This window comes from Helianthus annuus, chromosome 4, assembly GCF_002127325.2.
Source record: "Helianthus annuus cultivar XRQ/B chromosome 4, HanXRQr2.0-SUNRISE, whole genome shotgun sequence".
NCBI classification, from domain to species: domain Eukaryota; kingdom Viridiplantae; phylum Streptophyta; class Magnoliopsida; order Asterales; family Asteraceae; genus Helianthus; species Helianthus annuus.
In genome coordinates, this window is record NC_035436.2 from 156,084,885 (window position 1) to 156,112,391 (window position 27,507).

Consider the following 27,507-nt stretch of genomic DNA (forward strand, 5'->3'; position numbering starts at 1 on the left):
GTTCGGTTCTTAAATGCAATTAATAAACGAAACCTATTGGGATAAACCGCAAAAGCACTCCAAAGGTCCAATTTCAATCAATATGTAATAAATTTGACCGATTAAGGAATCTCCTATCATTGCTATAAATTCACCATTTCACTCAACATCAACTCCTTTGTCTACTATTGTGCGAGTTAGAGTCGAAAAGAAAGAGATAAGAAAGAGATAAGTTGATATGAAATTTATTTATCTTGGTGGAAAGGTGTGTTCTTTTATACCCATTTCAACATTTATTCGAAAAAACTTTGGTTTGTTTCTTAAAATATTCAAATGGGATAACAGTTTTCTTTTACATAATCTATGAGTTTATATTGATGTTTTATTATGTTTTTGGTGATTTAGTGGTTTTTTTTTTCAAATTATGATTTTATATTACATATAAAGTATACACACAGGTTATTGGATACAAAAAGACAGACACTTCATACTTCATCAAGGTACCCTTGCATGACTATAGTATCTGGAACCATTTACCAATGTATTGTTTAATTGTTCATAAATTTATAGTCTTTTTCCTTTTTGCAGCTTCATGTATATGGAGGTGTAAAAGGGTGGGTACGAGAAAAGTTATTCATTTGGAGATAGACATTTATTTGGCCTATTGGTATTTCCTTTTTTAATTTCTACTTTACTATTTTTTTAAACATATGATGCTTTTTTGTGATTTAATTGATACTATATATAGGCAATATAGATGCAGAGGAAATATTTGAGGAGGTATTGTTTGACAGGATTGGGCAGCAAACTTTAAGGGCTCGGATGTTTTCAACCCGCGCAAAAGATTTAAATTGATTGCGTTTATCTATACTATCGTATAAAGCATTTCACAAGGGTTCCAACCAAATTTAAATAATTGCAACATATTATGCTTATAGTACAACAACTCAATGAAGTTAGTAAAGGGAATTAGTCTTTCTACATGAGTATAAATTGATAAATACAATTAAATTGATAACTTTATAAATTAAGTATTGTTAAATACTTGATAAAGAATTAAATCATTTAACTTAGTTGAACATCATCACCTTCCTCATATTTACATTGCTTTTCCATTTCAAGTTCTCCGTAACCGATTACTTGATTGAATTTTATAATTAAGTCATTATTATTTGGTTTAGTAATTGCTAAACATCATACAAATAAGGTTACAACCTTTTTTGCAATTTTATCAGATAGTTGATGAACATCATATGAAATAAAAATAATAATAATAATAATTAAATATAAAAAAACTTAATCAACGTTATTATGAATTTAATTATAACTATAAATGGTTTTAAAACTTAAAAGATGCTAACCAATTAGAAACGAAAATTACTAAAAGGTAATTTCATGGGGTATTATGATCTATAATACCTAATAATTGCAACAATAATGATTAAATAATTAACTTAGTTACAGATGGTTTAAAACTCAAAAGAATGCTCTTTGCATCTTACCTAAAGTCTCATGGAATAAGGTTCAAATGATAACCATTGCATAATTAGGAACCACTTTTTAGCCCTTGGATCGTATTTTGATGGTTGAGACCTTTAAGTGCAATATCTATATCTCTAAGATGAAGATAATGTATGGTAATGAAGATTTGGAGCAGCAAGAGGTAAAAACAGCCCGAATTTTTCCTTTTATAAATTCGATTCGATTCGTGAGTGTTAGTGTGTGTGTTTATATTGATTAGGGTTTCATCAAATGCAATGTGAGGGTTTCCAATCGGTGTTTATACAAATAATATAGAACCCAATTTTTATGTATGTGTATGTAGTGTGTAGTATGGGGTCTTGCTTACCTCATTCAAGGAATAACAATGAAAGACAGGGGTCATTGATTTCGAAAAACTCCGCCCCTTTGTTCGCCTTCTTCCTGATTTTAAGTTACGGTGAGTCAATTTCCTTTTTTCTGATTCTAATCGATTAAGAACTATACGTGATTAACCAACGAATTGTGGTAGATTTTATGTTTCTATTGCAGTATTTGGATTGAATTGACTGTTGCAATTTAATAATCGTCAGTTATAGTTCGTTTTTTGAATATAGAGAAACACTGACTTATTTAAGGTGCTTGATTTGGGTGAATAGTAGCAATATAAACTGCTATTGTAATTTGGTGTGATATTCAATTCAATATCAGCAACCTAATCAAATTGTTCCCTAAACATAGAGTAAATGTGTTCACCAGCAAGGTAATAATATGTACTAATTTTCAATTATAAGAGACTTCTAATAAGGAAATATAGCTATTAGGTTATGTCAAGGTAAGCATAGTTTATAAAGAATATGTTGCAGAATAAAGTTAATACAACATTTTAGTAATAAATAATAAACTGCTTTCTTATCTATAAAAGGGAACAAAACCTGCAATTTGACTTTTAGATGTCAAAATTGAATTTATATGTATATGTGTATGTAGTATAATATATATATTTAACATCTATTTTACACCATCTAAAACAATGAAAAAGAAAAAATAAAAATAAAAAAATTTGAAAACTGTGACGTCTTTTGAAGAGGGTTGAGAAACCACACGTCCATAGAATTGAAGTTTTGTGAAACCACATGTGGTGGGGCGCAAACCTCTCTCAAAGCGTCTTAAAAACGCGGGGGAACACTGTACCCTCGGGCGTTTTGGGCCTTTTTTTGACTGGTAGTGCTACCACAAAGCGCCGAACGAGGAGTGGACTTTGGTCAAAATAACCATGGTCAAACGGCTAACTTTAAAAAAAACCGGTTTTTGTTTTAAAAATCTATACTATATTCGCACTTTCGTACCGTGTCACGCACTATCTATATCAGTCGTCGTTCCAGGAAAAAACAATAACTATTATGCATGTCGTGCATCGCACGGGTGTTCCCCCTAGTAATAATAATAATAAAGTATATGTTTAATAAAATCCATAGTAAATTACGAGGGTCATTTTGTGCTTTTACTAATATTATAAGGGAAGAAAACAAAATATATAACATGCAATAGAACCTAGTAATTGTTTTTGAAAATGTATCATACTACCATGCAATTGAGTGACATCCAACTAACCACCAAAAAAGCATAGACCACACAAACCTAGTTTGATGACAACCCAATGTTTGAATAATCAAAGACATAAGAGCAATACCTAAGGATATAAATTTTCCTTGAATGATTAGTCGTCTACAATCGAATATTTGGAATTCAAATTCAGACGAACATCAAAACATAGAGTTCGTTCCTAACTACATATTATACGGACATAAGAAAATGACAACTATAAGGGGAGGCGAGGTGGATCCATGATGGAAGCCCATCACGCGTGATGGCAATTTGCACACCGCCGCCACCATCAAATTTAACGCGTTGAAAATAGAACGCGTGGAAAACTTCACGCGTTGAAGTTGTTCGAAATTTGACCATTTGGCATTTTTGACCGTTAAAAAACGGTAACTTCAAAAAAAAAAAACCTTTAAACCATTTATATATGCTTCTCAATTTTTAACCATTTCACCCACACTAAAACACAAACACATATCACATATTTTACATATTTCTCAAATGGATTTTCCTACGGATTCGACGTTTCCGATGGACAGCGATAGCGATACACAGTCGTCTTCTAACAATGAGACGCTTAAATATTTTGTGTCGGTGTATAACGAACTTGAATCAAGTTCGTCCCGCCCAAAGAAGAAGATGGTAGATCGTGATCGTGATCATATACATGCCAACAAAGTGTTAATGAACGATTATTTTTTGGGAATCCGGTCTACAATGCCGAAACGTTTAGAGATCGGTTTCGTTTACCAAAATAATTATTTTTAAAGATTGCTGAAGACATCGAAGCAACCGAAGAATGGTTTCAAGAAGGTTACGAAGCGAGGGGCAAACCAAGTTTCACGGCGATACAAAAATGCACGTCCACCATTCGCCAACTAGCGACAAGTAACCCTCCCGATCAATTTGATGAATACCTAGCTATGACGGCCAGAACTTCCCATGAATGTATGCAATTTTTTTGCAACGCGGTCATTAAATTATATGGTAAAGAGTTTTTACGTAAACCGACGAGACACGACATTCACGTATTTACGCCGCACATGAGGCTAGATGGCATTTTCCAGGGATGCTCGATAGCTTCGATTGTACACATATCAAGTGAAAAAATTGTCCAAGAGAGTTGCGAGAGGCGTATGTTAGGGGTGACATCAAAAGACCAACCATCATACTTGAAGCGGTGACGTCGAATGTTTTATGGTTTTGGCATTCATATTTCGGTGTTTCAGGTTCAAACAACGACATCAATGTTTTGCACACGTCGCCGTTGTTCTAAACCGCAACGATGGTACTGCACACTTCTGTTCATTCTATGTTAACGGACGATAATACAGACGAGACTTTCTTCTTGTGGATGGTATCTACCCATCTTGGTCTGTTTTTGTGAAAGCCCCTTCATTTCCTGTCGAGGCTAAAGAAATCGTGTTCAAAAGTTGCAAGAATCGCAAGAAAAGATGTTGAGAGGGATTTTGGTGTTTTAAAGGGTAGATGGGGCATACTAAGCTGACCGGTTTGTGCGATGAACAAGAAATCAATATATAGCATAGTATATGCATGTATCATATTACACAATATGCTAATCAAAGAAGAAGGACGTGTAATATCTCCGGATTGGGTGCCGGATCCTCCTACACAAGTTCACGTTCCAGAAAATATCCAACAAGACTTAAGTGATGAAGAAACTCACTTTCGATTGAGATACGATTTAATCGAACTAGTAGGTTCTTTAGGTTTGGAGTTTCATGATTCGGACGAGGAGTAGAGTTTCTTTATTTTTTTTTAAATTGTAGTATAAAATATTTCTAGTATGTTTAATTGAACTAGTATGTTTTAATTTTAATGAAATTTATAATTTTAGTGTTTTATTGTTAATTTCTGATTTAAAAAAAATTAAAAAAAGTTGTGAGTGATGGAATTCCATCACTAGTGATGACCACCGTCACTAAAAAAAATTGTAAATGATAGAATAATGGTTGATGACATGGCAGAACTTGATTGGATTTTGTGAGTGATGAGTGATGACCATCCCCACTCCTCTAAAAAAGTAAATAACATATATAAAATGCTAGGTGTCAACAACGATATCACTCGATGATTGGTCAACAACCTAATTTTTAGAATGCAGATGCAGGCGAAGATAAAAAAACATAGAGTCCGTTCCTAACTTATTCGGACATAAAAATATGGTCAACTATAAATAAGTAAATAACATATGTTAAAAGGGCTAGATGACTACAACAGTATCATTCGATGATAATAAATGTAACATGAGATTTGAGTAAAGGCTGCTTAACAACTATATCTTATACTTGCAATTAACCAGACTATCATGACAATAACATCTTATCTTATAGGTAGTGGCAAATCTAAGATTTATTTTCTTATAGGGTAATCAAGCGGCATAACTAATAACTTAATCTGCCCTTCACAATTTTTTGAACGACGATTGTATTATCAAAGCTTAAGCAAGTTGTTTAAGCGGGGTAATAGAGAGTATGAAAGTAAAATAAAGATAGGAGACCCCAACGTGTTTGCCACATTCGGGACAACAAACACGGTTACATGGGAACTTATTAAAACTGAAACTTTCCATTTCGCCCAATCCAGCTCCAGCACTTTAGCCCTCGACCAAATCCATAAGAAACAACATGCTTTCACTTTGCCAATGATTCTAAACAATGAACTATTAGTACCTTTGAAAATAAGCATATCGTCCGCCCTACACATACGACCAAATTGTAATTGTATTGTATATATATATTTAAAAGATATGCTAGGGAATAGTGCCAGGCAGCTGCCTGACACTTACCTGTTCGCCCGAACAAATTACGTTTTTACCCTTAGTTCAGAGTTGCGATTTTGCCCCTAGTTCAGAAATACGATTTTGCCCTTAGTTCAAAATAACAGTATTGCCATCGTTGTAACTTTTGACAAATTACAATTTTACTCTAGTCAAAATTACGATTTTGCCCCCAGTTAAAGAGGCCCGAACAAATTATGCTTTTACCCTAAGTTCAGAATACGATTTTGCCCCAAGTTTAAAATTACGATTTGGCCTAATTGAAAATTATAGTAATGTCATCGTTGTAGTTTTTGACAAATTATGATTTTACCCCAGTTAAAGAGCATGCCAAAGAATAATGCCAAGCTGCTGCCTGACACTTCCCTATTGGCCCAAAAAAATTACACTTTTACCCCTAGTTCAGAATTACGATGTTGTCCCCAGTTCAAAATTACGATTTTGACCCGGTTCAAAATTACAGTTTTGCTATCGTTGTAGCTTTGGCAAATTACGATTTTACCCTCAGTCAAAATTATGATTTTGCCACCAGTTAAAGAGCATGCCAGGGAATAGTGCCACGCTACTGCCTGGCACTTCCTTATTGGCCGAACAAATTACGCTTTTACCCGTAGTTCAGAATTACGATTTTGCCCAAGTTCAAAATTACAGTCTTACCATCGTTGTATCTTCTGACAAATTACAATTTTACCACAGTTAAAATTACGATTTTACCTCCAGTTTAGAATTCCAGTCTTACCATCGTTATAGCTTTTGATAAATTACGATTTTCGCTAGCTTTTGAAATGAGTTTAGTATATAGAAAAGAAATATATTCACATGAACACAAAAAGGTTATATTAAATAATAATGTTTACACGTAAATGTTTATTTAATTTATCGAGGTAACCCACAAGCAAACTTCCTCCCCCCCCATCTCTCTCGTAAATGTTGCTACTTGGTATAGCATTAGCATAGCCCTCCTGTTGGACTCTCAGATATTTGAGTGTCATCCTTGAATTTGGAGTCAAACTTCATCTTGATATCTGCAGTTAACAACTACCCCCCTCACACACTTTATTCCCTTCCTTCCTATTCGATTCTTTCTTATACCCATTGCAAGCTTTCATCAATACCACCTCACTGTCACACACTCACACTCACTCTTTCTTTCTCTACATTGTCCTTTCATTCTTGCTTTTTTACTGTCTCTATACATACATACGTACATGTGTGTATATCTTTTTGTATAAGTTTATATCATATATTCTTGAGTTGAGTTCTCCCCTTTGTCTCATTCCACGCTATGTTTCTTCTGTACGCTACAAATGCTCACAAATGATCGCATTCTTCACTTCAATTTCTCAAAAAAAGATTCAATCTTTAAGTCTCAATTCTTTTGTATCCAACAAAATAACCACTAACCCTTGATTTTCTTGTGAATTAATTGGTGGGTATTTATGCATTTTCAAGTTTTGGAACAATGAGAGGTGAAAACTGCAAGAAAAACAAGGTTTGTTTCATTCACTAAAATGTAGCTTCGTTTTCACATTTATATTGTTTAATTGTTCTTGAATTGGTTAAAGACTCTTGACTTTATGTTTGTTTGTGATGAATGCTTAAGGTTTCATGGCCAAAAACACTCAAGAAATGGTTTAATGTCAAGAACAAAGCTGAAGACTTCCATGCAGATGCTTTTAGCCATGAAGGTGATTATTCATACTCAATTTCAATTTCTTCACAGTTATTATTTATTTTAGGGTTCTTAATTATTTGGGAATTTCTTGTATTATATTTGTTTTATGGGGACATGAATTGACATGTTACCGCTTTATTCTTGATCAATTGGAGCCCATAACAACCTTTTTTTTGCAGCCCAAGATCTGTTATTTGTTTTCTTGTTCATGTATGATTTTAATTAATTTAAATTTTTATTAGGTGGGGTGGCCCACAAATCCACAAAATTTTTGTTTGATAACTTGTGGTCTTGAATCTTGATGTAATACACAGTGGAAATCAAACAGCTTTTAACAACTTACCCTTTTCAGATAATGATTTTAACGAAAGAGAAGCGTGCATCATCAACAAAAACATAAGAAGAGGTGCAAATTCAGACTTTAGGAGTTAGGACCACATTTTTGTAGTAATATTATAGACCCCACTTATTGATACAGTATATGGTTGAAAAAAGAACAGTTTGTAGTAGTAGTACCCATCTTTTGTTTTACTTTTTATGCCTTCTTCATCTCTTTGTGTTGTTATTGAACAGAGAGATCAACCAAGAAGCATGCTCCTCCTCACGTGAGGGAAGTCAATGATTATAGGTTTGTTTCCAGAGAATTTGTTTTGAGCTTTTTAATCATTATATTATATTTATCTTTTATTAGTCATTACTATTTGATTATTGTACTTGCTAGAATGCAAAAGGGATACTCACTTTGAGATACTGTTTTAGCATAGTGAAACAGAAGCTTTAAAAAAGGAATGTTATTTATTTTTACTGAATTTTATTCTTTATGCATACAATGAGTTCTTGATAAAGGATATGATTTTTTTTAGGGGTGTGAATTTCTGACACGACCCGAAAATTTGACACGAACCTAACACGAAATTTGCGGTTTTAGGTTTAGCCTAAACGGGTTCGGGTCAGTTTCATGTTGAACCCGCGAACCCGTTTAGGTTAACAGGTCGGGTTCGGGTCAACCTGGTCGGGTTGGCAGGTTGACCCGTTTAACACATTTATACTATATTATATTTTTTTACAATATATTTTATGTCATAAATTAAATGGGGTGTGTATTTTATGCCATGATTATAACTTAAAAAGAGAAATTAAAATAGATTTTTTAATTTAAATATGATATTATTATAAACATTTGTGTTTTTTTAAGTAACTTTTAATTTTAATATATTAATTTCAGAAAAAAATAAAAAAATTCAGGTTGAACGGGTCGTGTTCGGGTCGACCCACGAAACTTCGGGTCGTGTTCGGGTTCATATGTATTATACGATTTTCGGGTTCGGGTCGGGTTCGGGTTTGTGTAAATTTTCGGGTTCGGGTCGGGTTCGGGTTTGTGTAAATTTTCGGGTTCGGGTTGAACCCGACAACCCGCGAACACGACCCGTTTAACACCCCTAATTTTATTCAATATGATGCCTAAAATATTTAAAAATTATCAGTCTAACAAAATAAATTAAATTAAAAATAAGTAAAAAAACTATTAGTTGAGAAAAATGTTTAAAATGAATGCCGAAACGACGTATACCGGGCCCAAAGGCGGAACATGGCATGCTCTTTATCAATAGACTGATTGCAAACACTGTAGCTTTACCTCTTTATTACTGCAATTTAAGATGTTTCATGTTTTTCTTGTTGGATTTTTCCTTGTAATATTGCTACAGGATCTTTGTAGCTACATGGAATGTTGCTGGAAAATCACCAACAGGTTCCTTAAATCTTGAAGATTGGTTACATACTCCACCTCCAGCTGACATTTATGTTCTTGGGTGAGTTTATATTGTGTGTATATATATATATGTATATATATAATATTGAATCTTTATATTATTAAACATGTTAAATACATGAACTTGACACCTTATATAAAAATCAGATTTCAAGAAATTGTCCCATTAAATGCTGGAAATGTGCTGGGCACGGAAGATAACGGTCCGGCTAAAAAGTGGCTAGCACTCATTCGAAGAACGTTAAACAGTCTTCCGGGCACAAGTTATGATCCAAATTTGGAACTAGATTCAGATTTTGAAGAATTAAAAACAGTAAAAAACACGTCATTTATGAGCCGTAGCATGCGGATAACAAAGAGTGACATGGCCATGTCACAACCGAGACTTGAGCGTGGATACAGTGGCTCGGACCGGATTGTGTACAGGAACCGGGTCAATGGTTATGGCCTGAACCTTGGGGATTCGGATGAAGACAATGAGCCAGACGGTTTACGTTTACCCGATAGCATACGCGATCCGGAGACAGAATATTGTGAATCTATGAGTGGTAAAAATCCGAAGAACTCTAGGTACTGTTTGGTTGCAAGTAAGCAAATGGTTGGTATTTATCTCACGATATGGATAAAGAGCGATCTTAGAGACAATGTTCGGAACATGAAAGTGTCATGTGTTGGTAGAGGATTAATGGGCTATCTTGGAAACAAGGTAAAAACTTTACTGTCAATTTCAACCTGTTTAATTATATATGGGTTGTTTCGTATCTCAAGCGGGTCAATGGGAAAAATCAACAAATTTAGCTAAGAGGGAATCGGGTCAAACGGGTTGACAGTTGTCCAAAAAGTCAACCTCGTAAATCGTTTCATCCAAAAGATTTAGATTATTGTTGTAATAGTATTTTCTCTACAAGAAGGGGCCGGGGGGGGGGGGGGGGGGGGCTCCGAGCTTTTCGCTCAGTAGTGTTATATATGTAGTTTTCGTATAGAAATTTTTGGGTATATACATTTTCGACCCCCCACGTCATTCGGGTCAAACTTGGCCACTGCCAAGGGGTACAATTTGGAGCAATATTAAATATTAACTAATATCATGACATAATTTTAGGGTTCGATCTCAATTAGCATGACGTTGCACCAAACAAGCTTTTGCTTCATATGTTGTCACTTAACTTCCGGTCAAAAGGAAGGGGATGAACTGAGAAGAAATGCTGATGTCATGGAAATCTTGAGAAAAACTTGGTTTCCTCGAGTTCAAGGCACCAGAGACGAAAAATCTCCTCAAACTATTCTCGATCACGAGTAAGGCCAAGTTGTTACTATTTCAATTTATGATAAAAAAGTTTGATGCTTAAAATCATGTTTGCTTAAACGTAGTCGAATAATATGGCTTGGTGACTTAAATTACCGGATTGCCCTCTCTTACCGGTCTGCAAAGGATCTCGTTGAGGCGCGCAACTGGGGGGCTTTATTGGCAAATGACCAGGTAAGCATTTTTTGACAATACTTAGTTAAGGTTATGTTTTTCAACCCTTAATAATATATATTTTTTTTTTGAAATTGTATATTTATTCTGTTTACAGCTTCGGATTGAACAAAGAAGCGGACGTGTATTCAACGGGTGGAATGAAGGGAGGATATATTTCCCTCCAACATATAAATATTCAAATAATTCAGATAGATATGCATGCAATGATATGCATCCAAAAGAAAAGAAAAGAACTCCAGCATGGTATATCTTTTTTTTTTTCAAATATTCATTCAAGAAAATTGTACTTTTGCTACATTGCTACTAACAGATACAAGATTTTCAACCACAGTATGCACCACTATAACATTTTTTACTTTTATTATTATTACTACATATTATAACACTACAATCCTTTTCAAGGTATGCATGTGCATACCTTACTTTTCGCCATTTTTGGCAAACCGATGTTTCGTTGGTAACAAAAACCAAGTACAAATGGTTCAAAAAGTCGATCTATGTGCATAACTACTGGTATCTTTTTGTTAAGTTATGAAATGTATGACGAGAGGTTTTTAATGAAGGTGTGATCGTATCTTGTGGTATGGTCGAGGGCTCCATCAAATGTCTTATGTTCGTGGGGAGTCAAGATTTTCAGATCATAGACCCGTGTACAGCATATTTATAGCGGAAGTAGAGTCAATAAACCGTTGCAAGATCAAGAAAAACACAAGTTGTTCTTCAAGGATTGAGGTCGAAGAGCTATTACCGTATTTACATTGATATTGAGATGTTAGCATAGTAAGTTCTTGCTCTCTTTCAATCACACTCACACACATTTCGTTCGCAATAACTTAAATCTTGTATGCATTCGTTGTTTCTTGTTAAATTGTTAAATAATAAGAGTTACAATTGAACATTTTTACGGATTGTTATATAATGTTCATGTTCTCTTAGCAGGGCATGTGTTTATTAACAAAAGATGATTTATTGTTGGCTGACATCGATCTATATGCCAAATTTCAATAAAAGGTTGACCTTTTTGGCGAAGAAGTTGACCACGAATATGATTCGCAGAATTCGTTAACTTGCTATCGCGATGCTTTGATTCTATGCAGAAACGCAACCCTCACGAATCGGTAATTAGCTTCAATATATTATTTATATTGCGTTAAAATTTCGCCTAGGATTTGATTGGTTTCTCACATTCTTGGTAAATTTTGCAGATTAAGATTTGATTTGGAGGATGAAAATGGCTTAGTTATATTGTATATACACAAATCAGAATTCTTTCTCTTTTTGTGAGATATGATTGAATTAGACATTTTTGCCCTTTGTGAATTGACAGTGTATTATTGTATCAAGCTCAGTAGATGTAAGTTAGCAGGGGCAATAAAGTCATTTGATATTAAATTTTGTACATTATGTATTGACAGTTGCATTTTTTTAAATAAATGGTTAGAAGAGTGTTGATTGTTCTTGTCTTCAAGAGAAGCACGTCGCCATCATTGTGTGACGAATTATAAAAAACTTTCGGGTCCTTTGAAAAATTGAGCCTCGGAGAATGGCACGAGTTGGCCGGCCCTAGAAGATATAATTTAACTGGGTTTTATTTATAATTGTTCTTGATATATTGTTACATATAATTATTAAATCATACATAATAACACTAACACCATTAGTCTATAGTCAATTTTAAAATACTTTTATAATACGCGACATGTTTCATGTGTGCAATTTTATAACACAAACATTTTCATCAAACATATATCAAAAATAATTATTTTGATACACTTAATCAAAATTGAAATATGTATTTAATTTGTTAACTACCAATTCCTAGATTTTCTAAAATAAATATATATTATGTCTCTACATCTTCCAGGATTTAAGGTTTGGAACTTGTGGATTTGAATAACTCATGAATAGGGCTGTAAACGAGTTGAGCCGAGCTAGACCCAGCTCGAGCTTGGCTCGATCTTGAATTTCAAATTGAGCTGGGATTTGAAGCTCGAGCTCGACTCGATTAGAATTCGAGCTAGCTCGGCTCGGCTCGATCTAGTTCGAACTAACAAAGAAACGCAAAATTTGCTACTTAAAAAGCCCTTCAAAATGAATTTCTTCACAGGCTAAAGGCCATAATTGTCATTTAGTTTGACCATATGGCTAAATATGCAAGTATAAATAATTAATTCACTTTGTACATTGTCTTTACCTTCTTTTATAAGGGAGATACTCACTTTTTGTTTTCTAAGCGATGTGGGGCAAAAAACACGAAGGATGTAAACCTTATCGAGCCAGCTCACGAGCTCATGAGCCGAGCCAGGCCAAGCTCGAGCTCGGCTCGTTTACAAATCGAGCCGAGCCGAGCTGGCTCGTTTACAACCGAGCCAATTTCAAGCCGAGCTTTTTTCGAGCGAGCTGAAAGCCACGGGTTTTTTAAACACCCCTAATTATGAATTTGAATGTTGGGAAGTAAAGGAATCACTGAAAAAAGGTGTAAAACAGAAACTAGTAAATAAAGTAACATGTGATACTTTCATTCTGGATCCGGACTTGGTAAATATGGTTACTTTTAAACATTATATATATTTTCCGCTTATAACTTGATACCATGTTTGTTAAATCTAAGACTGTGGGGTATGGGGTGGGGGTTTGGGTGTGGGTGGGCTGAAAACGCCCAAGCCACCACCCCGGGTGAGCATGGGTTTGGGCGTGGCCCCTTTTTCGTGGGTTTGAAGCCAGGTATGGGGCGGTCTGGCCAAGCTGACATGGCGGGCTCTAATTGGACAAACCAAAGAAGCCGTTGGGCTAGCCGTTGATTTAACTATCAATGGCTCAGATCTAGCGAAGCCCACCAAACCCACGCCCCCAACCCCCGCCCCACCATACCCTGTTTAAATGTGGGTCGCCCCATGTCTGCCACCCCAAGCCACGTGTCAACAAATGCCCCAACCCCCGCCCCACCATACCCCATAGTCTAATCTAATCTAACTACTATAATAAAAGAAACCAACTTTTGAACATGTGTCATTCATTGAAGTTATTCTTAAATCTATATTTATCTTATATTAACTAAATAAATAATAAATTAGTATTAAATCTTATCATACTTTAATAAAATGTTATTCTTAAATCTAAATTGTTAATTTAATATATTTTTAAAACAAATACATCTCTTATCTACTTATCTTATATTAAATATATAAATAATAAATTAATATTAAATGTTATCCTAATTTATTGAAAACATAATTTTTTATTATTTGGTATACAAAATTATATTTATTAAACTCGTGTAAAACGTGGGGTTTTTAAGGTTATATATATTTTTTATTATTTGGTAGATTTTTCAACCCGACTATACACGGGTTTTTTTTAAAGATACGACATTTTTAGTATTTAATATACAAAATTACATTTATTTAGGATATATTTTTTTATTATTTGGTAGATTTTTCAACCCGACTATATACGGGTTTTTTAAAGATACGACGTTTTTAGTATTTAATATACAAAATTACATTTATTTAATGTGTGTAATACCCATGGTTTTTAAAGATATAACTCTTTTTTAGATCTATTCAACACGTATAATATACGGGGTTTTTAAGGATGTAATTTTTTATTATTTGGTAGATTTATTCAAACCGATTATACACGGGTTTTTTTAAAGTTACGACGTTTTTAGTATTTAGTATACAAAATTACATTTATTTAATCTGTGTAATACACATGGTTTTTAAAGATATAACTTTTTTATTATTTGGCATATAAAATTACATTTCTTTAACCCGTACAATATACATGGTTCATAAAGATACAACTTTTTATTATTTAATATATAAAATTACATTTATTCAACCCGTGTAATACACGGGGTTCTAACCTAGTTTTCTAGTATATAATTATGACGTGCTTATTTTTATCTATGCAATGCATGCATATAAATTTTATATATAGTCATGTACAAGTGATCAAATTACAAGCGTACATGTCACAAAAATTATGTCACGATTTAATTTTTTATATATAAAGCGGCATGTTTACCCTTTACTATATAACATGCTTGTTTTTATCAACGATTCGATAAAAATTTTATTCGAACATGACAAATATAGTTGTGAAAACTATAATGATACCATTGAAACATCGGTACCGACACCATTTTAATGCTTTTCTAGACATGCCAAACAACATTAGTATCGGTATCAATATTCATTTTTATGGTTTCACAGTCGATCTAATACACATATCAATATTCTTGTGGACATGTCTATTTTGATTGCTATATAGAGTGCCAATATCATACCAAAACTGTAACAAACTAAACCGATATCAACCACTAGTTATTATAATTATTAATAGAGTTATATGCCATTTTAGTCCCTGTGGTTTGAGCCATTTTCCCAGTTTAGTCCAAATATTTCATTTTTCGCCTGTGGGTCCAAAAAGGTTTCACTATTGACATTTTAGTCCACTGGGTTAACTTATTCATTTTTTCTGTCAACGAGAAGGGCAATTTGGTCATTTTATATGGCCGAATTCCCTTCTACTTAATAGAATATCATATAAAATGACCGAATTGGCATTCTCGTTAACAGAAAAAATCAATGAAGTTAACCTAGTGGACTAAAATGGCAACAATGAAACATTTTTTGACACACAGACGAAAAATGAAACATGTGAACTAAACTGCCAAAATGACCCAAACCACAGAAAAGAAAACAAAATGACATTTAACTCTATTTAATATAATATGTATTTATAAAATAGAAAAAAGAAAATATGTATTCGCATTTCACACCATCCATACATTCCACCGGTGACGTAATGCGATTGTAACAATTCCATGTGCTCCCTGTTTACATCAAAAGAAGCCCTGCAACTGGCCATGTACAGCCCCTTACAACTGCTGCACGACGACGTTTGATCACAAACCAACAAAATGGTTCGTTTTTGTTCTATTCCTACTATATTAACGTATGATGTAAAGTCAATGTTTTAAAAACCGGTTTAAACCGGCCGGTTGTACCGGTTGAACCATCCGGTAAAACCGGTTGAACCGCCCGGTACACCCGGTTGAACCGCCCGATACATCCGGTTAAACTGTTTTTTAGCCAAATCCGGTATGCTCAAAAGTGTTGGCAATGGTTAGACACTTCATGAATTGGTAAACTATTTAAATAAAAAAGAAAAAGGTGTGATTGTTTGAGATGACATGGACCCCCTCTCTCTCTCCTACCCTCCCTCTCTCCGCATCGGCAACCAGTTACCGCACCTTCACCTTCACCGCGCGGCAAACATGGTTGGCGGCGGTGTGCCCGAGCGGCAAAGGCACTTTGCCGAACCAGTTTGCCGCCCACTCCGTATAACCTAAACAAATATAACTTGTATAAAATATAATATAAAAACAAACATAAATATATTTATGGTACCAAAGATTTTCTAGTATAGTGGTATCGAGGTGTAAAGAAATTGCGTTTCTCTTCATAAAGCTAAAGCTGAGGGGGGGGGGTATCGAGATAAGGAATCCGGTTCATCGGGTACACTCTCGCAAATGTTTCGGGTTGTGTTTTAGGATAATTTTTTTTTGGTTCACGAACACAAGACGTTTACCGAAGAAGAACGTTGAAATTGGGTTAGGGAACATCAGGTAAATCTGGAAGATATCGCAATCGAATTAGGTTCATTCGAGTAAATCGAGGTTGCAATGATGTGTCACTCTGTGGTTGTTTGGTAGATTTGGGTTCATCGGGTAAATTGGGTAGCGCCCCTCACACCCTCAGAGGTCAAGTCCTATAGTGAGCATAAGTGTAGATATATGGGTAGTGTTAAAATGTGACATTCTCATTTGATTTTAATTCATACATCATCGCATTCCTTTATTTATTATTGGGCCTTATCAGTTTGGTACGTTTATACATATTAGGCTGTCATGGCCCTATTTGTGATATGTCAGCCGGACTTGTTTGTTATAACTATACTTGTTATTGTTATAACTAATTATCTGCCAGAGTTGTAAACAGGTTACAAGTATGAGGGCTGTATATGTAGTATTTCAGGGGGTCCGATCGGTTCAGCCTATTCTTGTGGGGCAAAGTGTAACTTTTAAGTTACATGATATAAAAGGGGTGCAATGGCAGCTAGGGTTTCAGTTGTTCATTTTGTTATGCATCAGACTCTCATATTCTCTCTGGATTGTTCTTCCGTTCCATTGAAGATTTGCTGAAGATCTATTGCTGATCTTGTTTCGTTGTTACTTCTGTATTGTTGTTGATCATGTGGATCATCATATTTTGGTTGTATCGTTCTGATTAATCAAGTGATTATCATCAGTTGATTATATCTTGTTGTATTGTTGTTACAGATCTTACAATCTATAAGATCTTGGGAGGTTGGATGTTTTAGGGTTGGTTAACTAATAAAAGTTTTACGTCACGTTTTGCCTCTACATGTCACACCCCGACCACGTAAAACAACAAATCGTGGCGGAAACGTCGGGGAGTGTTGTAACAGAATTATTGTTTCAAACCATGGATACAAAGAGTTTCATTTTATTAAATATTAAACATTTTCTTAAAGTTAAACAAGCAAGTCAAACATAGTCTATCATCGTTATTAAACCACTAAGGCCTCGTCCAGTCCTAAGTGAGCATGCATCCTATTCGCAATCAACATTAAGCAACATCAACTGAAACATATGTAAAAAACAAAGTCAGCAAAGAAATGCTGGCGAGTACATAGGTTTTGCGAGAGTGTCAGATTCATGGCTCGTTTGCATGTCGAAATAACTCGTACGACTTCGTTAATCGACATTAGAAAACCTTGTTTTGTAAAATGTTTGTATCTTAAAATGAATAATCAAATCAAAACAGATTGGTTATAATTTAGAAACCTCGATGCCATGAATCTTAACCCAAAACATTTGTTTTCGTAAACCAAATCGTAAATCGTTCTCGTGATAAAACTCGTATGGTTTATACAGTTTCGTAAACATCGTTGTGTGACATCGTTTAACTCGTTCTCGTTATAGATCATCGTTCATTTGTTTAAATCGTTCATTCGTTCAAAATCGTTCTCGTACAAATCGTTCTCGTTTTTAATTGTGAAAACTACTTTTGGTCGTCTTGCTAATAACATTCAAACCTTTGTGACTCGTCCATCATTAAACTCGTTCTCGCATTAACAAACCTCCAAAGGGTAAGTTAACAATCATCAGATTCAGTCGTTACCCACCTAACCCACACATAACCATGGGTGCGGTCTAATAACGGGATTTGTCAGATCCTATGGTACCATAACCTAATACTGGTCGGTTCGGCCAAAATTAATGAATGTCATTCGTTATGTAATTACAACCAACAAGCTCGTTCACATTATCGAAATTGTTATTAGTTTATTATAAACCATCTTACTTGTTTTGAAACCATCGTTAAAACATCGAAATCGTTTTGATACATATGAATCACCCCAAAACAATTGAAAACAGTAAAATAGGGGAACTATGTACTCACCTTTGGGTGCGTTTTTATATGTTAACACAATCCCTCAAATTGTTTATTCGTCCTAAATTAAATAAGAATGATTTAATAATCAAAATTCACAAAAATACCGAAGTTTCTCCGATACTTAGAATTTTCACATAACTTTGAGATTTCTCGAAAAGTTATTATTTTTGATTATTTCGGTGTATTTGTATATATGTACTCAAGCGTAAAGCACATAATTTTGTCAAGTATTATCATGTCATCATACACATATTACATAACACATTGTAACACATGAAATTTACCCATGAACAACCCATTATAGTTATGTCGAAAAACACTTATTTTAGCGTTTCGGTAACATTTTTGGGCGTCGGAAGTCACGTATGACTAACCAAGCACCAAGTAAACTTAATATAATTACAATACTTATTTTTATTCCAAAAATATCAGTTTGGTTACTGATCTAAAACAGTTTTGTAAAAGTCCTCCGAAAAGTCGATTTTTAACCGTTTTACCGCATAGTTTTGCATCAAACGTTACCCGAACCATCCCAAATCGAAACGACTTGAAATTTTAACATAACCCATGTTATTTACTGAATAAAATAATGGTTATACTCACGATAGTGCAGGTCTTAAATAAAGTATATAAATCATGCAAATTTCGCATATTTTACCACTTTTTAAGCTATATGTACAACATGCAAAGCTATCAACCCTATGTCAAAGTTTCATGCCATTATATTACACCAAATAATGTTATTTTTAGTGGTTATAACCTGTTCAAAAATATTTTTGTCATACAACCCCTTTTCATCACTTCTTGAGCTTTAAATCAACATGTATTCTCATGTACAAGTGTCTAAAGCATATCAACATTTTATATGAGTTTAGATGCATCAAATATGTGCTATATTCATGCTTATTTGCTGATGTACTTGAACATTTAACATATCCTATATAGATCTTCGATCACTTGCATTTTACTATCATTCAAGAACATGTAACAACATAAACAAGTATTTAACAAGAAATCAAACTTCAAGACTCATACACACACCTATATATGTACGGTTATACATACATATATATCACCACCATTTTTATTTGTTTCAAGACCCATTTCTTTTAGATTTCAAGTTTAGTGAAAAATTCCAAGATTCAAGAGAAACTTCAATCATCAAGAACAACCAAGAATCTAAAGTATGGTTTAAAAACAAATGTTATACCTTCAAGATTCAAGTAGGTTGTAGGATGAGATTTTGATGATAGGAAGCTTGTAATCACTTGACAACACCTTGGGAACACCCTTAGATCTTCATACTAACTTGAAAGTTGCTAGAAATGAGCTTGAATTCTCAAGAACAAGACTTGAAGGTTTGAAGATAGAGAGAGAGAGAGATGGGGACGGTTGGGAGGGAGAGAGAGTGAGGAAGTTTGAGTGTTGTGTGAAGATATGGTGGTATTTATAAGCAAAAAAAAAAAATAATATCTAAATAAAATCTTATAATATCTAAAGAAAATCAAAAGAAATCAAGAATATTAAATCAAATCTTTGAGAAATCTAGACAAAATATTTTTGTGATCTTTGAAAGATATGGAGTGATATGTAGAGATTTGGTGGAGATTTATAAAAGATTCATGTAGGTTAAAATCAGCTGTTTAACTGGATACCGGGTATTTTATCTAGCGTTTAAATCCCGGTTTATGGCATTCTAAATTATTTTTATTATCCTATAAAAATAAACTCGCCAAAATATTTCTGAAATAAATTTCAGTTGCCAAGACTGGCTGCGTGGTCTGTGTTTTGCAGTAGAAGCACTGTGTCGCGCAGAAACACGCGGTACACGCTTAAGCTTGAAAAATAACATTTTTAATTTATTTTTCAACACGGACCTGATTAAAATAAAATTTTAATCATAACAGAATATTTTTGGGATTTAATTATTATCCGGGCGGTCACCAGTGTTCGTTTCGCAGTTTTGTCGTAAATAGTTCTTTAATTCAAATAGACATGTTTTTGCCATACCGAATCCTTCGAAACTTATTTCTAAGTTATGTAGAGGATATTTAGGGTATGTTTAGCTTATGTCACAGTTCCAGAGTGTACGTCGCGTTAAACTGATTGCGTTTACGCACCGGTTTGCGTATAACCTTCCAGAAAGTGATTTAAAGCTTGAAATCGGAATCGAATCAATATTGTAAAATTGTCAAACACAAATACACATATATTAACACCAAAACACATTGTTTTATTGATAATCATCGTTGTTTTACATTGTACGATGATTACAGAACACAGTTGTCACAGTCTCCCCTACTTTAGGAAATTTCGTCCTGAAATTTTAACTAGAGAAAGCTTGTGAAAACAATTGCGGATATTTCGTCTTCATCTGGTCCTCACGTTCCCAAGTTAGCTCGGCGCCACGTTTGGATTCCCAGCGAACTTTGACCAATCAAATCCGTTTGTTATTCAACTGTTTGAATGTACATTCCACTATCTCCACAGGTTTCTCGACAAAGTGCATTGTTTCATTGATTTGAATCTCGTCGAGAGGAATGTGAAGATCAGCATCAGCTAAACACTTTCGCAAATTGGACACGTGAAAAGTCGGATGAACATTTCCAAGCTCTGGAGGTAGCTCTAGTCGATAGTGTAACACCCCGTGTTTTCCAAAAGTCAAAGTCAAGTGTTGACTGTTATTGGAATTAAAGATTAATAAAGATTTATTTCATTTTAGTTTCATTTTGATTTTCGTATTATTTGGAGTAAGTGTTGTATAATCAAACTAATCGGACGATAATCGAACTGTGAATCAACGACCGACTGTGAATGATAGGAAGTAACAATGCAATAAAGCTAGTCAATCAATAATCAAGCTAATCAAATCGATCATCGAACTCAAGTGTGGGGATTTTAGTACTTTTATACGTGTGTGTGTGCCTTATGTGTTACTTGTGCATGTTTACTTTTATGTTAAGTGTGTGTGGTGAATCAATCAAATCAATCAAGACTCAAAGGTGAATCAAACTCAATGGAAATCGAACCCGAAATGGTTGTAAGGATGCTTGTATGTAGATATAGTAGTTGGAACTAAAAGTAATTTGATTAGGAATTCTATCATCCTCAAATCATCGTTCATCGAACTCGAAATATCAAAAATCGTCGCGAAACACTCAAAACCAGGCAAGCCGATCGAACAGGGCAACCTGATCGAACAGGCTAGCCGATCGAACAGGCTGTTCGATCGGACAGCTGCTCGATCAGGGATGCTGTTCGATCAGCTGACCCTTTCCTCTTTTGGAAGCCTATAAATAGGGCTGTCTTTGTCAACCTTTCCACTTTTGGAAAAGCTCTGACCGACCAGCCTCTTCTTCTCACTAAATCCCAGATTTCTCTCAAACCGGTAAGTATTTCGCTCTAATCTTTGTACGTTTTTGTTCATTAATCGATTCTCCATCTTTCTATCTTTCAAAATCTGAATTTCATCCATGAAATCACCAAGATCTAGGTGTTCTTGAGTGATGTCATCATGGTGTTCTTGGTGTTCATCAAGAACTTCATGTTCTTGACTTCATTCAACCATGAATAAGCTAGATCTAACCGATTTCCACATAAATAACCTAAAATCTTCCAAAGATCTTAACATTCCACGGTGGAAAAGGATTGGAAGATGGGTTTTCATCTATCTTTCAACTCTTTTACACTCAAAAAGGTGAAAACGAGACTTGAACCGATTTATAAACCATTCTAAACAAACACATGGTTCAAGATTCGGGTTCTACCGAGAGATATACCGATTTCGGGTTAAACGTTAAACTTAGGTTCCAAACCGTCTCTGACCGAGTTTGGGTGATTCCTGCTCGAGGCAGTAGGCTAAGTGGGGACTTCAGTTTTGTGGTTCAACTCGTAGTCAAAATATCTCTAAAAACATCAACAATTAATGGGAATTACCAAGTGTAGGTGATAGGTTAACCGAATCAAGAAGCTGGCCGAACGGCTAGGCTGTTCGATCGAACAGCCCAACCGAACGACTATGCCAGCCGATCGACTAGGCTAACCGATCGACTAGCACTTAGTCCCACAAAATCATGAAGTGTAGTATTGACGAGGTACTGTTCGATCGACTACGCCACTCGATTGTAATCATTACTGCTCGAATCATGAGATACTATACTTCAAAACACTTAGACTTTTCGAAACATTGGGATGACACCCGATCGAGCATGCCAGCCGATCGAGTGACATATTTTGAAAACAATGAAGTGCTAACCGATCGGTTGGGCTAACCGATCGAACAGCTGTTCGATCGACCAACTTGAAAGGTAGTACAAACCATCATACACAAACACATCCTTCACATCAAAGGAAGAAACAATCCACTTGAAAGAACCAGCCGACCGAGCCAGCCGGCCGATCGAATGGATGTTCGAACGGACTTTCAAACCAATCGAACAGCCCACTCGATCGAACTGCTGTCCGATCGAATGGCCTACTCGAACCAAGTACATTGTTTACTTTTCCGCGTTACTCATCGTTGTGTTATCGAACTATTCAGGCTAACCTATTATCAGTGCTCCCTTCAATCCACATCAATCACTGTGAGTATACTCGATCCCTTTTTGCTTTCAGCACTTTTGGGTGTTACATACGTAATCTATCAAATTCACGAACAACACAAACTATTTGAACGCTAACCTACTTGCATGTATTACTTGTCTAAATGATTGCTGTTTATTATGTTTACACGTGGAGTGCTATCTACCTGCTTTAGCAACGTAGTACTATAGTTTGGACTCAGCACCCGTTCACACGGGGGTTGCTAAGGACAATTACTTGCATGGATTACGGTGGTAATCATGTATTGCGAACTGTCTCGGACAGTCAACTCGAAGTCGTTGGTATCGATGGTCCCATGTCGATAATTTACATGCATCGTTTTCCCTTGTGTACGTGCTTGGTTATGCGCAAACTATTCGAACTCTATATGCTATATCAAACTTGTGTACTCACCTTTACATTATATGTATTGACTTTTATTTTAACGTATGTGACAGGTGTTTAAGCTACTAGCGTGCTAGGGAAGCGAGGCAATAATAAGCTTCTAGGAGCCAGTGACCTTAGGACAGTGTCCACGTACCTGCCCCAGGGCCATAATTATCTGTAGATCTTGTACTGGCACCTGTAGTCAGTAAGATTTACGGATAGCCGTCTAGAGGCCTTAAAACGATATTTACTTTCGGTCTGTAATAATTAAGAATTTGAGTTGTCGAAACAGTTCCCATATTGTTTAGTTGATTCTATGATAACTTGTTATTATTTGGGACACGGTATGGGACGTGTTATATAACTGGATTGTATGATAGTTGTTGTGGAAACTTCTGAACAATCTGTTTCGCTCAGTGCCGCGCCCCGATGATTCCGCCATCGGTTGGGGTGTGACAGATTGGTATCAGAGCCATAACTGTAGGGAATTAGGTTAGACACGATCTAGTCCGGATCGCTGTCTTAGAGACCTAGACTATAGTTAGGAACCAAGAGACCAAGTTTATGTGCTTATTTTATGTTGTTTCCTTCTATTCTATCATTACATCCGAACTCCGAGCCAATTTTGTAATTTGGACGGGATTAGGAGTGAAACCCGCAAATTCCTGCCTAAATTACAAATTTTTGCCAATTATTTTGTACAATTTTCTATCAACAAACAGGGGAGAATTATACCAAATTAGGGCTGAAACCCGTAATTTGATGAAAACTTTCCTCTAAATTTTCTTAAAACAAGGAAGAAATTGCTGAGCTAGGGGTGAAACCCTAACCTTGGCAGTTATTCCAACTTTAAATTTTATCTCGCCAAGGCAATTGACGGACTGCAACGACCTGAACTCACGAGTATGGCCTAGAATGCGCATGCATAATGCCCAAGAATCGAGGCAGGAACATGTCCCCTAGAGTCGAAAGTGACGACAAGTCAACTGTGAATAGTCAAATTGCCATGGTTAGTCAAAGTCTAGTAGCCGCAGACAATCCATTTTCCGATTTTGAGTGTTGTTTTGTTGAATTTATGTGATTTACCTGTTTACGTGTTTTAAGATTTGTTGGTTACTCCATTTGTTATCAATCTGCGTGACCTTTGTTGCTATCCTATCTCGATTCGAATCCCTGTTGTTGTGATCTAAACGAAACCAGTGTGCTATGCTACGCTATACGACTAAGTTAGACGATACAGTGTGATGTTACTCGATGTGTTGTATGTGACCACTATATTCAAAAACTTAGAGGCGGTTAGGAAACTAAGTGTGCTACTACGTACTGTAGGAGGAAGTACGTGACATTAATTGCCTCTGTGATAAAAATGCGTACGTGTTAGGAAATTAAGTGCCTTATTTGCTTAATTGCTTATGTGCTCTAATTGCTTCTGTGCTTATGTGCCTCTATGATTATGTGCTTATGTGATTATATGTGTTACGTGACGAGAGATGCGACGTGATTCTAAGCTTTAGAGATCTAAGAACGTGTGAGACTCGAATTCGTTGTGTTGAGCCTGTGACGATGTCTATTGCAGACCATGTCGTCATCTGGACAACCTAGATCACGCTCACGCCTTACCCGCCAGGAGAAAAGAGATCGACGTCTGGCTGCTATCATCTCTAAGACCGTGGCGAAGGCCGTGAGTGAGGTTTATGAGAACGCCAGCAAATCATCTGAGATGTCACAAGCTGATGCTCCGAAAGAATCCAGCAAGACTGCTTTTAGCTTCAAGCAATTTAAGGCATGTGGGCCAAAAGAGTTCACCGGCGAGGATGGTCCAACGGCTATGTTTCACTGGTTTGACTCGATAGAAGTCACCTTTCGTCAAAGTGGATGCCCAGATAATCTCCGGACTCTCAATGCTACTGGCGTCTTCCAGTCCCGTGCCTTGGACTGGTGGACTGCTGAAAGAAACAAGCGTGGAAACGACGCAGCCTATGCTCTGTCATGGAAGAAGCTGAAGGAAATCATGATCGAAGAATACTGTCCCTCCCATGAGCGCCAAAAGTTGGAGGATGAATTCTGGGGTATTAAACAAGACAAGGGTGACAACGCCGGTCTCACTGCTCGCTTCAAGCAGTTAAGCATCATCTGTCCAGACCAGGTCAAGACTCCCGACATGACCATCAAGAAATACATCCGCGCTCTTCCTGACTGTGTAGCGGATTTTGTCCTAGCTTCAAAGCCCGCAACGATTGAGGAAACCTACCTGCTCGCCGCTGAGATTAATGATAAGCGGGTGAAGGCTGGTTTCTGGGATAAGCAAGTCAAGCCCCTGCATCAAGTCACCGCCGCATCAACCGACAACACCACCACTCAAGCCTCCAAGTCTTCGAGAAGAAGAAAGAAGAACAAAAGTTGCGCTGCCGCAACCACTGCTGCTCCACTACAGTCTGTACCAGCCCAGCAGCAACAGCCACAGCGTTCAGCGCCAGTGATCAATGCGCCGCCAGCGAAGCGTGCGTACACCGGCCCCCACCCACTCTGTGCTACATGTTCCTATCATCACCCGGTGGGTGTGGCCTGCCGTTTCTGTGCCCACTGCAACGTTTACGGGCATTTCACTGCGAGTTGCCGCTATGGTCCTCGTCAGACGCAAGCTCAGGCTGCTGTTAACCAAGCTCTACTACCTGCTCCTCAAGCTCCTCAAGCTGCACAGGCCCCGGCAAACAATGTTCGGACCTGCTTTGCATGTGGTGACCCTAACCACTTCGCAAACCGGTGCCCGAACAGGGTGGTGAAACAAGAAGCTCAACAACCCCAGCAACAACAACAACAGCCTCAACAACAAGCCGCTCACGCCAGAACCTTCAACATCAATGCACGTCAGGCTCAAGCTGACAACAACGTGGTCAATGGTACGTTCCTTGTGAATGGTATATATGCATCATGTTTGTTTGATACTGGAGCCGATAACTGCTTTGTGTCCTTTGAATTCGAGAAACTTCTTAGACGTAAGCGCTCTTATCTTTCGACGTCATTCGAAGTAGAAATCTCTACCGGAAGAACCATTGCTGTCAATTCTGTGCTCCGTGATTGTACTCTCGAGCTCAACAATCATATATTCCCGATTAATCTCATTCCAATGCAGCTCGGAAGTTTCGATATCATAGTAGGCATGGACTTTCTTCGTGAAAACCATGCTGAAGTTGTGTGTGCCGATAAGATGATTCGTTTTGTGTTAGCTAGTGGTGATATTCTATGTGTTTATGGTGAAACTACTGCAAAAGATCTCAAGCTCATGTCCTGTCTTCAAGCTCGCAAATATCTCCGCAAGGAATATCGAGCCTTTTTGGCCAACATTGTTGTAGCAGAGACGGACAAGAAAAAGAAAGTTGAAGTCAAGGATGTTCCTGTTGTCCGAGAATTTCCTCAGGTGTTCCCTGATGATCTTCCTGGATTACCTCCTAGTCGTGATATCGACTTTCGAATCGACCTGATTCCAGGAGCCAACCCAGTGGCCAAAGCTCCGTATCGACTCGCTCCATCCGAGATGCGAGAACTCTCAAACCAACTCCAAGAGTTACTTGAAAAAGGCTTTATTCGCCCGAGCACTTCTCCATGGGGCGCACCAGTCCTTTTCGTCAAAAAGAAGGACGGGTCGTTCCGAATGTGCATCGATTACCGGGAATTGAACAAGCTGACCATCAAGAACCGATACCCCTTACCAAGAATCGATGACCTGTTTGACCAATTGCAAGGTGCTCAGTGTTTCTCCAAGATTGATCTACGTTCAGGCTACCATCAATTGCGGATTCAAGAGGAAGACATACCCAAAACCGCTTTCCGAACCCGATATGGCCATTACGAATTCGTCGTCATGCCTTTTGGTTTGACCAACGCACCCGCGGTCTTTATGGATCTGATGAATCGCGTGTGTAAACCGTTCTTAGACCGTTTCGTCATTGTATTTATCGACGATGTCCTGGTCTATTCCAGATCGAGGGCCGAACATGCGCAGCATTTGCGATTGGTTCTCGAGTTGCTTCAGGGAAACCAACTCTACGCCAAATTCTCCAAGTGTGAGTTCTGGTTGGAGGAAGTTCAATTTCTGGGTCACATTGTGAATAGTCGGGGTATACACGTTGATCCTGCAAAGATTGAGGCAGTCAAGGGATGGGTTACGCCAAAGAATCCGTCAGAAGTTCGCTCTTTTCTCGGATTAGCCGGTTACTACCGGCGATTCATCGAAGGATTCTCAAAGATTGCTGTACC

At 36.6% G+C, this 27,507-nt stretch overlaps 1 protein-coding gene and 2 long non-coding RNA genes across 5 annotated transcripts; all 3 read left to right on the forward strand.

The window, feature by feature from the left end:
- The first annotated feature begins 583 nt into the window (after positions 1 to 583).
- Positions 584 to 962, forward strand: LOC110934982. Its single transcript, XR_002588770.2, has 2 exons — positions 584 to 646; positions 728 to 962. It is a non-coding gene; the product is annotated as an uncharacterized LOC110934982 (long non-coding RNA).
- Positions 963 to 6,764: 5,802 nt separating this feature from the next.
- LOC110937119 (type IV inositol polyphosphate 5-phosphatase 7) lies at positions 6,765 to 12,250 on the forward strand. Of its 3 annotated transcripts, none has more exons than XM_022179528.2 (12): positions 6,765 to 7,355; positions 7,467 to 7,551; positions 7,891 to 7,944; positions 8,112 to 8,166; positions 9,245 to 9,349; positions 9,457 to 10,015; positions 10,412 to 10,605; positions 10,681 to 10,789; positions 10,887 to 11,035; positions 11,356 to 11,572; positions 11,729 to 11,910; positions 11,998 to 12,250. In XM_022179528.2, the coding sequence occupies exons 1-10, from the start codon at positions 7,326 to 7,328 to the stop codon at positions 11,552 to 11,554; spliced, it is 1,539 nt and encodes a 512-aa protein (XP_022035220.1). In that variant the 5' UTR covers positions 6,765 to 7,325; the 3' UTR covers positions 11,555 to 11,572; positions 11,729 to 11,910; positions 11,998 to 12,250. The 3 variants fall into 3 exon arrangements, with proteins under 3 accessions (XP_022035220.1, XP_022035221.1, XP_022035222.1); XM_022179529.2 differs by having other exon boundaries at positions 11,732 to 11,910; XM_022179530.2 differs by having other exon boundaries at positions 11,804 to 11,910.
- A 3,351-nt stretch (positions 12,251 to 15,601) lies between these two features.
- LOC110934981 lies at positions 15,602 to 17,117 on the forward strand. Its single transcript, XR_002588769.2, has 2 exons — positions 15,602 to 15,722; positions 16,801 to 17,117. It is a non-coding gene; the product is annotated as an uncharacterized LOC110934981 (long non-coding RNA).
- Positions 17,118 to 27,507: the final 10,390 nt, after the last annotated feature.

Excerpts from the sequence above, each read along its gene's own strand:
- LOC110937119 (XM_022179528.2), top strand. The coding sequence starts at position 7,326 with ATGAGAGGTGAAAACTGCAAGAAAAACAAG. Across the intron at positions 8,167-9,244 it reads AGGGAAGTCAATGATTATAG|GATCTTTGTAGCTACATGGA; the intron begins GTTTGTTTCCAG and ends ATATTGCTACAG. Across the intron at positions 11,036-11,355 it reads AAGAAAAGAACTCCAGCATG|GTGTGATCGTATCTTGTGGT; the intron begins GTATATCTTTTT and ends TTTTTAATGAAG.